General features: G+C 41.8%; 1 protein-coding gene across 2 annotated transcripts in view; it reads right to left on the bottom strand.

Annotated features, from left to right (window-relative positions):
• Positions 1-13,349: 13,349 nt before the first annotated feature.
• The window catches only part of EPB41L5 (erythrocyte membrane protein band 4.1 like 5), a 47,415-nt gene continuing 44,011 nt past the window's right edge, over positions 13,350-16,753 (bottom strand). The window contains exon 17 of one of the 2 annotated variants that reach the window (XM_026647390.1): positions 13,350-14,124. In XM_026647390.1, coding sequence (XP_026503175.1) covers positions 13,941-14,124 — 184 coding nt within the window. In that variant the 3' untranslated portion in view covers positions 13,350-13,940. The remainder of the gene's footprint in view (positions 14,125-16,753) is intronic. The other variant, XR_003369595.1, reaches the window with a different exon arrangement.

Raw genomic sequence — 16,753 nt, 5'->3', positions numbered from 1 at the left:
TAACACTATGAACAGAGGGTTTCATTCTATTCTCTCTTGATTTAATCTACAGAATTGTTTCCCTCTTTGTTTAAAGCCAACAGGGAGATGAACAAGTCAAGATATTCTGAAATAAATTGTGTTCATTTGCCTTTGTTTACATTCGGCATAACAAGACCCACAGCTACCCACTAATCTTCTTAGAGATTTGGTAATCTTTGTAATGCAGTCGCGAAACAGAAAGGTACACAAGGCATCCCAGTTGTCAGCCCTTAAATGAGACATGAACACAACACCCAGTAGTTATGAGCATATAGAAGCAACAGCCTTTTCTTAAAACAAGGAAGAAACATAGGAATGGGCTCAGCAGTCACACAAGTCAACCTACACATGTACTTCTCCAAATCTTTAACAGATCTTGAGCCAACTTAACTGAAAGAGAAAACCCCATTGACTTCAATGGGAGGTAGATCAAACCTTTAGCCCTCCTGGGCTAATTCTGTGGTGTGGTGTGTGCTCTTTTGCCTTCTCTTCCTATTCAAAATACAGTGAGTCTCCTGGGTTTGTAACATGGTGGGAGAGGACTGAGTTGCTTTTAATCAGATTGCTTTGTAGCAGCATCTGAAGGGAAAACTAACCCAAATTCTTGGGAAATCCCAACGGGCTTGTGGGACTGTTATGGGCAAAGGATGTCACCAGACATGTCACCTTTTATTCTATGTGATCTGTCTGTTTATAAATACTTTTGATTAGGCTAATGCTTTATAGACCATGGCCCCATGCCCTGCCCCCCATAGCACCTTTTCTTATATTTGCTCTGAGGGCATTACTGACATTAATGAATTAAGATGCACAACTCTCCTGTAAGGAAAATAAGCACAGTGAAACCTGCTCTAAACATTCATTCAAAGGACTGATAAATATAGGTTATTTAACAGAAGTGGTCTCCCATCAAAGATCAAGTAGTTATCCCCATATAATAATAAAAATAATATTTTGCAGACGGTGAACATGAGGTGCAGGGGGTGAAATCCTGACCCTACTGAAATCAATGAGAGGTTTTTTCAGGGAATTGAAGGAATTCTTGTTATAGTGTATGCTTTGTTGTGTATTGGATTGGAAACAATAACACAGACTAAAAGGTAAAAAAAACTCCTCTCTCCTCCTCCCTCAACTCTGTCCTTGTATGAAATTGAGTAGTGTACTAGATTGTGCACAATTTGTATACATGGTTAGGTGTCTAGGCACCTTTGATAACCCCACTAGGCACCTACCTACATGTTTAGGCATTTACAAAACCTTTGTAAATCTGGTCCTTAGCTAATTTCCAGCAGAAATTATTCACTTATCATGCAAAACAGTCTATAAAACAAAGTATATGCATTTGATTTTCTTGTGTCTCCAACATCATTGACAGACATTTTCAAACAGCCTGCAAGTGGGACACATTAACCAGAAAGCAAAAGGGTTCTCAAAATCATCACAACATGCTCAGCAACTTTCAGGAATGCAACCCGAGTACCTGTTTATTGATATTGATGTTTATGTTGGAGCGGGGCGCTGGCATCGGGCTGGGTTCTGTCTCCAGATGTTTCAGTTTCAACGTGTCTTCGAATGCTGAAAAAGATGGCAGAGACAACCCAAGGCCCTGTTAGTGCAGCTATGGGATTATCTGGCATTTCACCTTTACCCTTCCTGACCGTGAATGATCAGAAGATCAAGCTGTCTGGGCCAGTATGAAATAAAGCTGCTTGTTTACACTTGAACAATTTAACTTCCATGGATTGGTCTGTATGCGCTGAATCCAAAAGAGGGAGTCTTGTACTAGTACAAAGTTCAACGCAAGTGTGGGAAGGTAAGTGAATCTGTCTCTCAGGAATTATTTGCAAGTACAAAAGTAGCTCCTCAGAAGAGAGTGCATTTATACCATTTATGGGTTCTCTCACATATTCTGTAAAGAACCATTATACTTTCTCTTGGTTCTGCACTCATACATACTTGATTTGAGAAATAAATTGCTCCCAGCCGAAACCACTGACTGTCAAGCTCAGCAGATCCAGGTTCAAACTCCCTGCTCAGCCACAGACTTCCTATGAAACCTTGGACAAGTCATTTAATCTGTTTGTGCCTCAGTTCCCTATCTGTAAAACAGGCATAACAGCACTTCTCTACCTCATAGGGGTTTTGTGATGATAAATACACTGAAAATGTGAGGCACTGAGACACTAAGGTAACGGGAGCTATTTAAGTATCTAAGGAAGACAGATACACCAACAGGAATACCATGATTCTAGTAGTGACAGCTTGGATCACGTACTATCAGGATTATAAGCCCTGATGCAATCAGCACACAATATGGTTGGAAATGCAGGCTGTGGTAAACATACCAGTAGTATTTGTGCTGTTTCTGAATCCTGAAATGTATTTTTTACTGGAATCATCAATATAGTTATACAGCATGTTCTATCTACCAAGACCTTTCGCCTGTATTGTTAGTGATACTTAATTTTCTTTTCTGAACTATAGTACAATATTGCTGTGTGCTATTAAAACAGCTCCTATATTATATTCAGGAGGTGGCTGTATTTCAGTGCTGAGCAAAGTGATCCCTATATATGTAGTTTGTCATATCTGTAGAGTCTTTGGGGATTTTGGAGGAAAAGTACTCAGTCATCACAATAATTCCATCACTGTCTCTATATGGGATGATAACAGCAATAATTCAGGAAGTTTCCTTACCAGCAGGTTCTGTTTTTTCAGCAGCTGTCTCCTTTGTGCCAGGAGGAACAAAGCTAAGATCTGTCTCTTCTGGAATTCCTGCTGTCAAACTAGCAACAGGCTCATCAATGCAAGTCTCCAGCAATTCCTTGCTGTCTAGTAAATCAACAATCAGAGGCATGCTGCAAAAGTAGGAAGATGGACAGAGATAGGTAGAATCATTTCAGAAAAGTGACAACACAAGGCAAGGATTTAAAATATGCAACCTCAGGTAAAAAAAGCAGGTCACTCTCCTTTGCCTGTTGTTTTCAAGCACCCATGCACATTCTTTAAAAATTGTTTCAGATAAATTTACACTGGGTTTCAAGGGAATTTAAAATCTACAAGGTAGATACCTTGAAGAACGAGCTTCAAAACTCAGGACAGGTCCATATATTATCTTCACTTCTTCCACTATATGAAAAATCAGTTCATAGTAGAGGAAAAATTCTCTGTGGAGTGTGATCATCAGCACAGCATGACCAGACTGGAAGCAAAAAAGTGTCTACAAACAATCTCACTGAAGTCTTTTATATGGAGTTTGCATGCAAACATAGCAAATGGGAATGGCTGCCCTGTGCGACACCTTTACTTCTTATAATACTCAAACAGCTAATCCAAATCCTTCCCAGCTATGGGGAAGTTGGAACCCGAATGAAGATCTGGATCCAAGCTTTGAAAAGCAGATCTATCCATTGTTGTAAAGGTGGACAAGCAACTATGTAAATTTAGCTTTGGTCAAATCCTTCAGTACTTTTTAATCAAAATTTAAAACGAAGATAGAATGTATCCCTTTGCAAAAAAAAAAAAACCTTTCCCCCTTTTTAATATTATTTACAAAGAGTTATAGAGATGCATGGCACTTTACAGAACAAAGATGGGTTCCCCTCCCCAGAAGAGCTCAGAATCTAAGTTAAGGCCAGAACACAGGGAGAGGATGAGGAAAGGGTAAGACAAGGGCAAAGGCAGTAAGACTACTCTCTATGTCCAAGGATCTAAAGGCGCTTTGATTGGACTCACACCACCCTTGCGAGGTAGATATTATTCTTATTTTGCAGATGGGTATGGAGATTAGAGCCTGATTTTCAAAGACGGACATGTACAATTGTGTGTTCCTAATCTGTGTGTGGAAGCACCACATCTGCTCATGGAAATCAAATCTGCACTCACATGGCCAGTTAGATGCATAGTGGTTGCCATAAAAAGAGTAAATATTTGCCAACAGATACCACACCTTGGGATCTGAGGTACCACAGATTGCCCTATGCTTTCAATTGGAAATAATGGTGGCATCTCAGATGCCAGATGTAACATCTGGTGATTGTCTTCATCTTTGATTCCCATCCGTCAACTCAAAAGTGATGATGGGGCCAAATGAAGTCTATTCATCACTTTCTATCTTGTGCCAGTTTCAGTTTCATTAATCTTTAAACCTTTTTGTTCTATGCCATTCTTCAATTACATTCAAAGCATCCTCGGTCTTCCTCTATTTCTAGTTCCTTGCACTCTGGTACGTATCACCATGTATGATATTATCCTGGGTCCATTCTTGACACACTTCCAAACAATTGCAGTAATCTTTCTTGTATCTTCGGTAAGTGTTATTTCTTGCCCTTTCCTCTCTCATTTTTTATTTTCTGCAGTCTTGAAACTCAAAGTGTCCCCTGAGCCAGTTCATTTCTGCTGTCAAAATCTTTCATTCATTGCCTTTCCTCATATTCCAGCATTCCACCTCATACATCAGTACTGGCATGACAGTTGTCGCATATACACTAATTTTCTCAAAATGTCTTTATTCTTCCAGAGCTTTCTGAATTTTCCAAATGGAATAGCAGCTACTCTGACTCCTCCTCTTAGGTCATCTTCACCATTTTCATTCTTCGATACTAGTCCTCCAAAGTACACACGTTTTTCCACTTGTTCTAGTCTTGTCTCAGAGTTTGATCTTTACCTCTCTCTCTTGTCTTCCAAATGCCATGTTTTTTGTCTTCTCCGTGCTGATCTTCAATCTAAATTTTCTACTTTCCTGGTCTACCTCCTCATTCTCTGTAAATCCTCCTTGGTCAATATCATCTGTGAATCTCAGATGACGGTCTTACCCAATAACGTGACTCCTCCCATTTCACCTCTTAGTGCTACAGCCATTATTGGTTCTAGTACCAAGCCAAACAAATCTGGTAATACTGTGCATCCTTGTCTCACTCCTACAGTTGTCCTGAACCATTCCATCAGTTTTCTAATCCCACTGTACTCACTGACTTACAGTAGATGTTTTCTATCACCTTAATCAATTTTTAAGGAACACCATTCTGACGTTGCACTCCATATGCTTTATAAAAATGTTTTGTAAGTGTGAATATGATGCAACTGGAATATGCTTTATGCAAAAGGTCTCTTGTAAGGTATCATTACAAAGCTTATAATCTGAGTGTGTTCATCCTATTTGTATGACTGTATCATTCTTGTATCTGAAACTAGGAATATGAGGTATAACTCTGAGGTCCTATTGTAATTATGCAAAGTGTGGGCCATTAATAGTGGTTTAGAATCTTGATGGCTCCCATTGACTAGGACAACTGACAGTAAATGGCTCTGTTTACCTGCAAGGCTCCACTGTACATGTGCGGGCCAGCCCAGGAAGACTGGAGGGGGTCTCACAGGACATGTGAACATGTCACATGATACTGGAATCCATCTTAAGCCTGGTGCTTTTCCATTTAGAAAGAGGAGTGGGAACCCAGAGGGAGACAAATGATTCCTGCCTTGTGCCAAAGCTATAAAAGGGGGTGGAACAGAACAAAGGGAGCTTCTAGTCATGAGCAAACCCCTAGTTTCCACCTAAGATGTCTGCTGGAACTGACAAGGACTGTACCAGGGGAAAGGATTGGGCCCAGACTAGGAAGGAGTCTAGTCTGTGAAAGAAGCTTATGGGAACATCTCTGAGGGTGAGATTACCTGTAATCAGTTTCCTAATGTATTAGGCTTAGACTTGTGTGTTTTTGTTTTGTTTTGCTTGGTGACTTACTTTGTGCTGTCTGTTATTACTTGGAACTACTTAAATCCTACTTTTTATACTTAATAAAGTCACTTTCGTTTATTGATAAACCCTGAGTAAGTTGATTAATACCTAGGGGAGCAAACAGCTGTGCATCTCTATCAGTGTTAAAGAGGGCGGACAATTTATCAGTATATGCTGTATACGCTTTATACAGAGTAAAACGGATTTATTTGGGGTTTGGATCCCATTGGGAACTGGGTGTCTGGGTGCTGGAGATAGGTGACCTGCCGAGCAGTTTTTGGTTAAAGTCTGCAGCTTTGGGGGCATGTTTCAGACCCTGGGGCTGTGTTGCAGCAGGCTAGCGTGTCTGGCTCAACAAGGCAGGGTTCTGGAGTCCCAAGCTGGCAGGGGAAACGGGCTCAGAGGTAATCTCAGCACAGCAGGTGACAGTCTCAAGGGGGTCTCTGTGACCAAATCCGTCACAATCATACATTATCATAGCATTTAGCAGAAAGGATTATAGCAAATTATCAAAAGCCTGATGGCTTAGTTCTCATATCATGCGATAAAACACACGTCAAATTTCTCTTCAAATATTCTTTTGCTTATTTACACTGTTTGCTTATCCAGTTGTTTCTAGGTCTCTTTGCTTTCTATTTTATTTCTATTGAACTCAGCTCTTTCATCCTCCTTTTTATCATCCTTCAGCTTCCTACGCTTGTTGCACTTCATCTGTTACCACCTTGATTTTTTTGTTTTGACTTTGTTGCCCAACACAATTTCAGCCACTCTCATAATCACATTTTTTAAGACTGTTTCACATCTCTTCAATGTTCACTTCTTTCATCAGAGAGGTGATGTTTTTCCACATGGCTTCTTTTTAGTCTTTTCTGGTATCTGCTCTTTCAACTTTTTCACATCATAGATCTTAGTTCTTTGGCACTATTTCAACTGCTTTCAGCCACAGCAGTAACTCATGGTCTTCTCCAATATCGGCCACAACTGATCTCCACAACAACACACTTGATTTCTATCTGCAATTCTCAAGTACAAAATCTATCATGTTCTTTGTTTGCCCATCAGGTGATATCCATGTCCACTTCCTCTTTGGCTTAGCGTGTTATCACCAGGTTGTTACTTAGGCAGAAATTTAGTAGCCTCTCTCCTTTTTCCATGTTCTCCACCTACTCCAAATCTGCCGATTGCTCCAATTTAGGAAATCCAATCCGATCCTACTGTCACATTAAAATCTCCTATCTCCAATAACATGTCCTGTCCAGGAGTACTGGTTGTAGTGTTCTGTATTCCTCTTTGCCTGTTAAATGTATTGATAGCAATGTATGCCACAAAATATACAACGTTTGTAACGTAACTAAAAGAAAGTTAGAGAGAACCTTTGCTTTTGAAATTTCCTGATTCTGTTTGATTTCTCAACAGCCACACCAACAGGGTGGCCATCCCCTTTAAAGGGCCAGCCAATCTGGTTCAATTATCAGACCCAACTGGGAAGGGTTCAGATCCCTATAAAGGGCTGAGAGCTCAAATGAGAGGAGGTGCAGGAGGGAGATGGGTTCCAGCAGCAGTCTCTGAAGTAGGGGGGTTGAAGGGAGGTCCTCCTTTTAGTGCTGAAGGGGAAAAGCCCATGGGAGCTGTAGCCCAGAGTGGGCAAAGGAACTGCTTTTGGTTTTGGAGTTTTTCATTTTAGGAATTGAACTATGCTCAGAAAGAGACTTGAGCATGACAGTGAATCTTTCCTGGGACGCTCAGGAGATACAACCTGACTGAATAAACTGAGACCATAGCTAGCCTGAAGCCAAACCAGGTAGGTAGCACTGTTGCACACTGGAAAACACTAGCATTAATGCAACCTACCAAAACAATTAACTAAACTCAAACATTCTGAGGCCAGGTTTATGCCAGAGCTGCGGCTGCTGCTGGGGAGTGACTGGGAACTGACAGAGCACTTATACCAGGAGTGGAGAAAGAAAGATGGGACTGGGTTCCCTACCTCCTCTGGACCCAACACATAACCCAGTGACCCATGTCCCCGCTGAGGACACATGGGCCAGGCTGGGGTGCTGAGCCCAGCAGCCCATTCCTCTCTTCTCCCTCCAGTGGCACCAGATGGGGATGGAGTTCCCTTAATTTTTTTTTTAAAGGGGGAGAGGAGAGTGTGTGTGAGTACACCAGGCAAGATTTCCTCTAATAACTGAACCCCCACCCCTTCGCAAGCAATCCATTCACAGGCTGCTTCCCATTAACAACTCCCAAGACCCAGCTCTTCATTCCCCCTCTGGGAAAACAGCTCTCTTGATGCCAGCTGATGTAGTTAGTTCTGTAGTGCAAGAGGAAACTGTCTGTGCGGTGGTACTCAAGGATCACACTGTGATGATGTGAGGGGTGGGTTGTTACAACTGCACACAATAGGATGTTTTGTATTTTAACCTTTTTCCTTCAAGAAATCATGGGAAATAACATGCAAAACTGTTAAAAGAACATTATTTAGATTGCACAGTCAAGCACTTGAAAGTTAAGAATTGCCAGATTTGCTGTGGCTTAATTCAGCCCTCTTGGGGGTCCTGCCTATGGACTGAAAGAGATGCTGTGGAAAAACTATTATGTCAATGCGCAATTACCAACTGGGTCATAATGCATATGCACAAGTGAGCCAAATTAAGGTTGCACAGACAACCTTAATGCTGACATTTCTTAGCTTAATTCTGACATTTCTTAACTTCACAACTCAAATAATGTTCTTTTAATGTAGTTTTTGTATATCATGCATTAAGAAGTTGAGTATCTTTTTTACTTCTTTCATTTTTGGTTATTAGAAGGTGACCTGCAAAAGGAAGGAGGAGGAAGTAGGTTTGTGACCTTTTTAAAGTTTCTACACAGAAATGGAAGGTGTTTAGAAAAACTAAGGAAGGCCGTTCTTAGCATTCCTAGATTTCTAAAGTGAAAGCAGAAAAAGTGCTTGGAAACATGTAGTTTCAAATGTGGATTGCAAGCTCTCTGTTATTTAACAGATAGGGTCACACAATCGTTAAGACTTCTTTTCACCTATGTGTTTGTAGAGGGACTGACAAAATCTGAACTTTTCCGAAGGCAACTCCCAAGTTGTTTTAATGTTACGAGCCATTCATTATTATTTCCAACACTGACTGTGTATTACAGGCTGGCATCTGTTACAAGGGGAGAGAAGCTCCTTAGGAACAGGTGCTGGTTGCAATGGAGAGATGAATGTTGTGTGGGCAGTCACCATTAAACCATGTGGCAATACTTCTGGGTGTTTCCACAAGGCAGGGGTAGTGTAGGAGGAGGATAGTTGCTATTAAAGATTTAATTGCAAATGTATATCCCAGAATCGTTCAGCCACTTGAATAGATTGGTACTGACTAATGGAGGATTCGGCTATCATGTTGCATACATTCCAGGCTAAAAGATATTTTTCTGAAAGGGAAATATGAGCCAGGGGACTGGAAATAGGAAACAGAACCTTTTACGTTTATCTCACCAGTTCAAATTCATCCATGCCGAGAGTCACGACACGATTTTCAAGTGTGCTGAACATTTGCACTTCCCATTGCAGTCAATGACAAATATTGCACTTGCCAGACTGAATCAGACCTGCGCGACTGTCTAAGCCCTTTATCCACTCTGACAATGGACAGCACCAGATGATTCAGAAGAAGGTGCAAGAAACTCTGCAGCAGGTTATACATGTCTGATCATTTGTCCCCCATGAGATTCTCCTCCTATGCCCTTATAGTGAGGTTGGCTTAAACTGATGTCTGAGGTTTATTCTCTCTTCCAAACCATCTTTTGTTTTAGCATTTATTGTAACAATTCTGGATATTCTTGTAGCAGATATTCAGCTCCTTCGAAAAAATCAGGCTACGTGTTACCAACATCTAAAGTGGCCAATGTGACCACTAATGGTCTTCAGTTCTCAGTCTGCTAGTTTGAGTCCTCAGTCTTCTGTCACTTACCCTCATGGAAAGCAGCAGTAACTCCACTGAATTGCACCAATGTAAATACAATGACAGAGGAGCATTAGATCCTTAGGAAGAAAGTGAGATTCAAACCCAGCTGGCAATAATATGTAACATACACAATGCCAAAAATAAATTCATTTCCAGGCTAGTCCATTCCAGGATAACCATTAGCCTGAGTTGACTTTTCACAATTGAATGAGCTGAGCCGTCCTTCCACACCAAGGTTTATCTAATGAATATGCCAACCAAGCTTTAATGATAGCGTTGCGGTAACACAATAGCCACCCAATGTGCATTATACCACAGCCCACTAGAAGAGGTAGCTAATTTCTTCATTCCACCGAGTGCTCTCTGCCATCTGGATTTCAGTCAGTATCTGCAGTAAACTGAACAACCAACATGTTTACCTTGGAGCTAAACACAGGCTCTTGGATAACATAGTAGAATAAGCATAAAGCCATTATGAACTTTTTAATAAAATAAGTATTTATCATTATGACAAAGATCCAAAAATACTTTAAAAAAGTGGGATGTTTTGCCATGCCATTCCATTACATACACACAAAAACACTCTCCCCCCCACTCATGGAATATTTAGCTGGTAGGTAGAGTGCTGTACCTGCTTGGTATGATAGATTTCATTTTTAAGTTCTTCTAGTACTTCTGAAATACAGAAACTAACACTGAAAAGTAGTAGTATTTGCGTTAGTAAGAAAACCTTCATCTGAACCTACTATCCACTACCATCAAACGCCTGCACAAATAAAACTAACTAAAAGGAGTCTGAAGCTACTCTAGTCACCTCTGCTCACCTTATGGATCATTTATACACAGCGATCCTATCCTTTTTTTAATACAATGGTAAATGGAAACTTAAATTTCATAAGTAATCTGATTTTATCTCCCCTTCTACACTGCTGCCAAAATATCTATGGAGAAATTTCAATTATGCCCTGACTACACCTACTTTGTTAGCACCTTCCATGTGCAAAACACTTTAAAGGTAAAAGTTCCTTTTAAAACAGATTAAATTTGCACTTAGCAATTTGAAAATTATTCATAGAACAATATTGATCAAACACGTTCAGCAGCTCGGACACTTTCTACTCTTAAAGCTGAACGGTGGAGAATTTTTAAATGACCTTTGTACCCACTTTCCCATCTGGTTTTGGACAGGAGGTAGAGAGCATTACTGTTCTTAAAAGAACTAACTTGAGAGAGTTCCCCTACAAGAATTGTAGCCTTTGAGCCAACAGTCATCTCCATGGATCATTCGGTAGAATGGGCGGTCTTCAGGCAGCCTGCTCCATCTCATCTGGAGCACAGCAGCAAGGACCGGACAAAAGCACAGAGGAAACAGTGTCACAGCTTTGCATTTTGATATATGTTTTAGAGAAGTTATAGTTTAGCCTGGAAAAAGATTAAGTTTGATGGTCAGTAACACTTGTTCGAAGCCTGGGACCAGTCTGTCAGTTCTTAAATACCCGAGTGGTCTCTGACTCTGGATAGAGACCACGTGCATGAAGAAAGGGTGCAGTATCAGGTCCTCATGGCTGCAGGTCACTCATAATTCTATTATTGTTTTCAGGTAAGGGGGGGGGAGGGAAAGACATTTAATAATGCATATGGTTTCTGTAAACCCAGATGGGTTTGGGATACACTCCATAGATTTTCTGGAAATATTCACACCCCTTTGAAGCTAAAATCATTATCTGAAAGGGTCTAGTGCAGGGGTGGGCAAACTACGGCCCGCGGGACCGTCCTGCCTGGCCCCCGAGCTCCTGGCCCAGGCGGCTCGCCCCCGACCACTCCCCCACTATTCCCCCTCGCCCACAGCCTCAACTTGCTCGCTCCGCCGCCAGCGCAATGCTCTGGGCCGTGGGGCTGTGAGCTCCTGGGGCAGCGCAGCTGCAGAGCCCAGCCTGACTCGGTCTCTGTGGTGCGTGGTGGCAGCGGCGGTGGTGTGGTTGTAGCGCCACCAACCACTGATGCTCCAGGCAGCGCGGTAAGGGGGCAGGGAGCTGGGGGGGGAGGTTGGATAGAGGGCAGGGGAGTTCGGGGTGGTGGTCAGGGGGCGGGGGTGTGGATGGTGGTCCAGGAGGAAACAGGGGGGTTGAATGGGGGCGGGGGTTACGGGGGGCAGCCGGGGGGGGGGGAGGTTGGATGGGGCGGCAGGGGACAGTCAGGGGCAGGGTTTCCGGGGGCAGTCAGGAGACAGGGAGTGGGGGTGTGTGGATGGGGCAGGGGTCCCAGGGGCTGTCAGGGAACAGGGGGATTGGATGGGGCAGAAGTCCTGGGGAGGGGGGCAGATAGGAGGTGGGGCCACAACTCCCTCCCCTAACCGGCCTTCCATACAATTTACGAAACCCGATGCGGCCCTCGGGCCAAAAAGTTTGCCCGCCCTTGTTCTAGTGTGAATTCTGAGACTCCAAACTGCAGCAGCATCTGGCTATAAAACCAACGAAGTTAGAGCAGGCTCAAGATTCTCACTAAGCCAGTGAACTGGGTTATTGGTTCAGATGTCAGTAAGTGACTTTTTTAAGAAGTGTATTTCCTAATTGCAAGACCACAAACAACAGAAGGTCCATTGCCATTTTTAAGGGGGAAATGTCCTCTTTTGGCAGGATGGAGAACAGAGAGGCATCTATAGACCCTGTAGTTTGGCAAACTCCCTTTAGACCAAAGATGTTTGTATGGCATGACCTTCAGAGCCCATAGATCCTATTCCTAAATCAGGTGAGAGGGGTGTAGCAGACCCGTGGGTAGAGACAATGGCCAAATAAGGAAAGAAAATCTGTGATCCAACGTGATAGTATATTGTATTGACTACTATGAATGTGGAGCAAGTTTACACGTAGAGCGCTGCAGTGCGTAATGAAGACATAACCTACACCAACGGGAGAGATTCTCCCGTCAGCATAGGTACTCCACTTCCCCAAGAGGCAGTAGCTCTGTCGACAGGAGCAGCACTCCCGTTGACACATTGCTGTCTACATCAGGATTTCAATCGGTACAACTGCATCTCTCAGGGCTGTGGATTTTTCACACCTCTGAGTGACTCGGTTATACCGACGTAAGTCTGTGTGTAGACCAAGCCTAAGATCTTTCTCTCACTCTCTCTCCCTCACATACGTGCGCGTCTCTTACTTCAGACTGTTCAAAATGTTTCCGTTTATGAGGTAAACTCACCCTGACAATTACAGAGACTAAAATGGTATTTTCCCAAAGTTAGAGCATTTTCCAAACTATTGCTTCATACCAGTTATTTTAGTAACAATAACCAAAACACTAGGGAGCTAAAAAACTCATGGCAAACTGTTTTCTGGAGTAGCAGTAATAGTGTTTATCCAACCTGGGGTGGAGTGTTGCTAGGAGGACACTGACAACAGGCATAGCATCAAGCCTATGGTTCAGTGTATTAAGAACTGAGCTGTTCTTAAGTGTACATATAGATATGGACTGAGCTGTTCCACTAATAGCAAAAGCCTTAAAACCTTCCCTACAGTGAAAACCGGGGATAAACATGGTTTTCCTATACAAGCAATTAAGACATCCTTCAAAAATATACTCTCCCTGTCCCGTCCCTTCCCGCCCCCCTCCAATTCAACTCTGGACTCTACCTTTTCAGGGGCTCTGATTTGTTTTTGTTTTTTTTAAATAAAATAATTTCATTTAATTTCCAAGGAACATTTTCAAGTAAAATAACTACAGAACTTGTTACCAACAGACTTGGAGTGCTTGAACTGTAAGTCACCCATTTCTCCCATGCTTTTTTAAACAAACAATTATGGTACAAGAGGAAGGGCAGTTATACACAATGATGGTCCTCTGATTTAGTTTGATTCCTGAAATCACACTTAATACCACAGGTGCAATACCCAGCTTTGTTACAGATGCAAACTCCTGCAGGGGTCCTCAGAGTTACAACCAGCTAAAATCCTTTAATCGTTAAGAAAAATCTTAACACAATTAAAAAGATACACATACTCTTTTCAGTACAAGAATACCTGGGGTAACAGACTAGTAGTGTATATGCTATTTTTTCTTTAAAAGATTCAATACAACAGCACCATATGCAGGGGCCTTGGCACAAGGTCTGGGTTTTCCTAATCAGCTCTGGGTCCATTGTCCTTATCTTAGAGACAACTCAGAAAAGGTAACGTTCCAGACTGTGTTACAGAACAGCCTCAAGCTCCAAAAAGGCCAATGTCTCATAGATCGGTCATGGTAGTTTGGACAGCATAACCAATGGCATCACTATGAATTCCTGCATTCTTCACATTGCGCTCATGGACAAAATCAGTGTAGTGTCTATCCGCAGACTGGGTCGAGGGCGGGGCCCATGCGTTCCATACACTTCTACCACGTTGACGGCAGTCAGCAGCATCAAAGGGCCTGGATCATTGGGGATTGGGAGGGGGCACAGTTAGTAATTAGCAACGGAAGGGGAAGGGGGTGGAAGACAGTAGGAGGTGAGAGGAAAGGAGGGAAGAATGATGTGAAAAAAAGAGTAATAAGGAAGAACTAAATTGTTGAATGTCAAACACCTAATAAAGGAAGTGTGCAAGGATATACACAGAATAAAATAGCTGGAATGTCAAATTAATCCCTTCATTGCTGCTGCCAGATTGTATATGTAGTTCTGCAAAAGCTTCAAAATGGAAAGTCAAGGCATCCCATGTATGTAACGCTTGTAACTTACAATGTGCTTTTCATCTATAGATTCCAAAGCATTTTACAAAGCTAAGTGTTATCCCCATTTTACAGATGAGAAAACAGGCAAAGACATGAAGGAATACACCTCCTTGACGTAGAGTGCTTTACATGTTTAGCAGCATTAAAGGATTTGAATGACATGTCTCAATGCACAGTGGAAACAAGCTACTACATGCAATAGCAAGGTTCAAAGCTACCAAAGAAGGCAGGTTCTCAAGGCAAATGAAAAGAGGGGAAAAGGAGGAAAGAGGACATCATAAAAACAAGCATTATAGTCAAAGAGGGGGATCACTACAGCACATCTCTCACATTTCATTAGCAGAATTCACTAAAGAACTAGACATTACTGAAGAACCTGATCATAGCTGTACTTGAATATGAGAATATGATTGGAGGTGGATTATTTTAGGAAAAGGCCAAGACCTTGTTTTCCAATTTGTTTGAAAAATGTAGTAATACAAAAGTGACTATACATAACCAGTGCGAATGCATTCCACACTGGGAATAAAGTCCTCAAGGGGTTAGGAAGACTAACAGGATACAGCACGATTCATGTATAAAGCACTGTCCTGACATTAATATATTTATGCAAGTGCCAAGTAATTCTTATACGGGAAGCAACAAGGCCTTGGGATAATTAACTTGCTCCACTGAAACAGACACCTGCATGAATTGATTTTAGAATTTTTAAGCGTTTTCTTATAAGAAGCCTCAAGATGGAAAAAATGAGCCAACATGTAGCGACTGCTCCAGCCGTTTCTCTGTCCGACTCGGAACCCTGCATTAGAATGGTTTGCGTGAGGCTGAAGTACACTTCAGTAAGACACGCTCACAAAAAAACAAGCTCTCTCTCTAAGCTATTCAAGGGAGCAAATTCCTAAAATATCCTCCTTTAAATAGGGTAATTTTAGAGTCAGTCATTTAGTTTAACTATAAACAAGTCAGTGGATCATCAGATACAGCTACAAAGTGTTCCTTTTTCATCAGTTCTCATGCCCCAGTAAGTTCAGTTTAATACTTTTAACCACACCAAAACAATTGAGCAGGCAGGACATTAGCTAAAAGATCACATTAGCCAGGGAAGCAGAAAAGACATGCAGGATTCACAACAGGGGTAAATGATTAGACAGTCCTCCTTTAGAAAGGAGAGAAGATTTGCATGACGTTCACCCATAGGTGCTCAGAATTTTGTTCTTTGCAATTCATATTGTGAAGAAATGGCATATGAGGTCCAAAAGTTAAAACAGCCATCAAATGGTTTGTTTGTAAGTTATTCCCTAATTTTCATAATTTAAGAAACCAAATTAAAAGCTGCTTACAGTAGGAGGTAGTAAGACGTCTGCCTGCTCCCTGACACGGAAATAGACTTGCTAACCTGCTATTGCTTCTTCCCCTATTTTATCCCAGAAGCAACTCTTTTAGTCTAGCACAAAGCCAGAAAGATGCTGTTTGTGTTTGGGGACCTCCAGTTTTGCAGCTAATACCTCACTTTGTTTGATGGTTACATTTTGATTTGTCTGGCCAAAAGGTGGAGAAACCTCTTCTGTACTGAGGAATTTAAACAATGGAGCAGAGGATTTCAAAATCAGAGAACAAAAAGACTGAAAATCCTTCTTATGATCTGGCTTATTTTTGATGACACCTGCAGCATTCCAGTTTTAAATTAAAGGAAGGGCTGTAATGTAGCCAGTAGAGATATCTGCAAGGAACAATACCCAGAAATGGACAGGTTAGATCCTTAACCCTAATCCCTTCACCCCAACCACCGCTATAAAAAAAATAACCTGAAATATTTCAGTGTTTTCAGCTATCCATGGACATTATCTTTCAAAAAGGAGGACTGTTTTTCTGTGACAGAAGCCAAAGCCAATTCATGCGGAAATAGGCCAATTAAAGGCAGAGGGCAGTTTAGGAAAAAACCCATTAGCTGCAACAAGACACCAAGATATCAAGTCATGTAAGTCACAGCCCTCCAAATAGACACATACGTTCCGGCAATGCGTCCACCTAACCCCATTTCCAGCCTGTGAAACTTGAATGCAGCACACACAGTTGACAACACAGCTCCAAACTGTTCTTTATTTCCCCATTTTAAGGCTAGATTCATCCCTTACCACAGCAGGCAGAACAGCTGCTAGCAAACCATGTTAAAACCACATTACCAGAAAGAAAACTGGCTCCATGAGTTACTACAATATTTTTTATAAACACAGAGAAAGTTTTATTTTCTCCTGAGTGAATATATTAAAATTGTGTCAAGTAGGAATGGATGTTTTCTGGGGTATGTTACATTAGGTAACACAGATAA

Source organism: Terrapene carolina, unplaced genomic scaffold (assembly GCF_002925995.2).
Source record: "Terrapene carolina triunguis isolate 2854851 unplaced genomic scaffold, T_m_triunguis-2.0 Scaffold62, whole genome shotgun sequence".
In the NCBI taxonomy this organism is placed as follows: Eukaryota; Metazoa; Chordata; order Testudines; family Emydidae; genus Terrapene; species Terrapene triunguis.
Note: the sequence above shows the minus strand (reverse complement) of the source record. Positions and strands in the feature narration are given on the sequence as shown.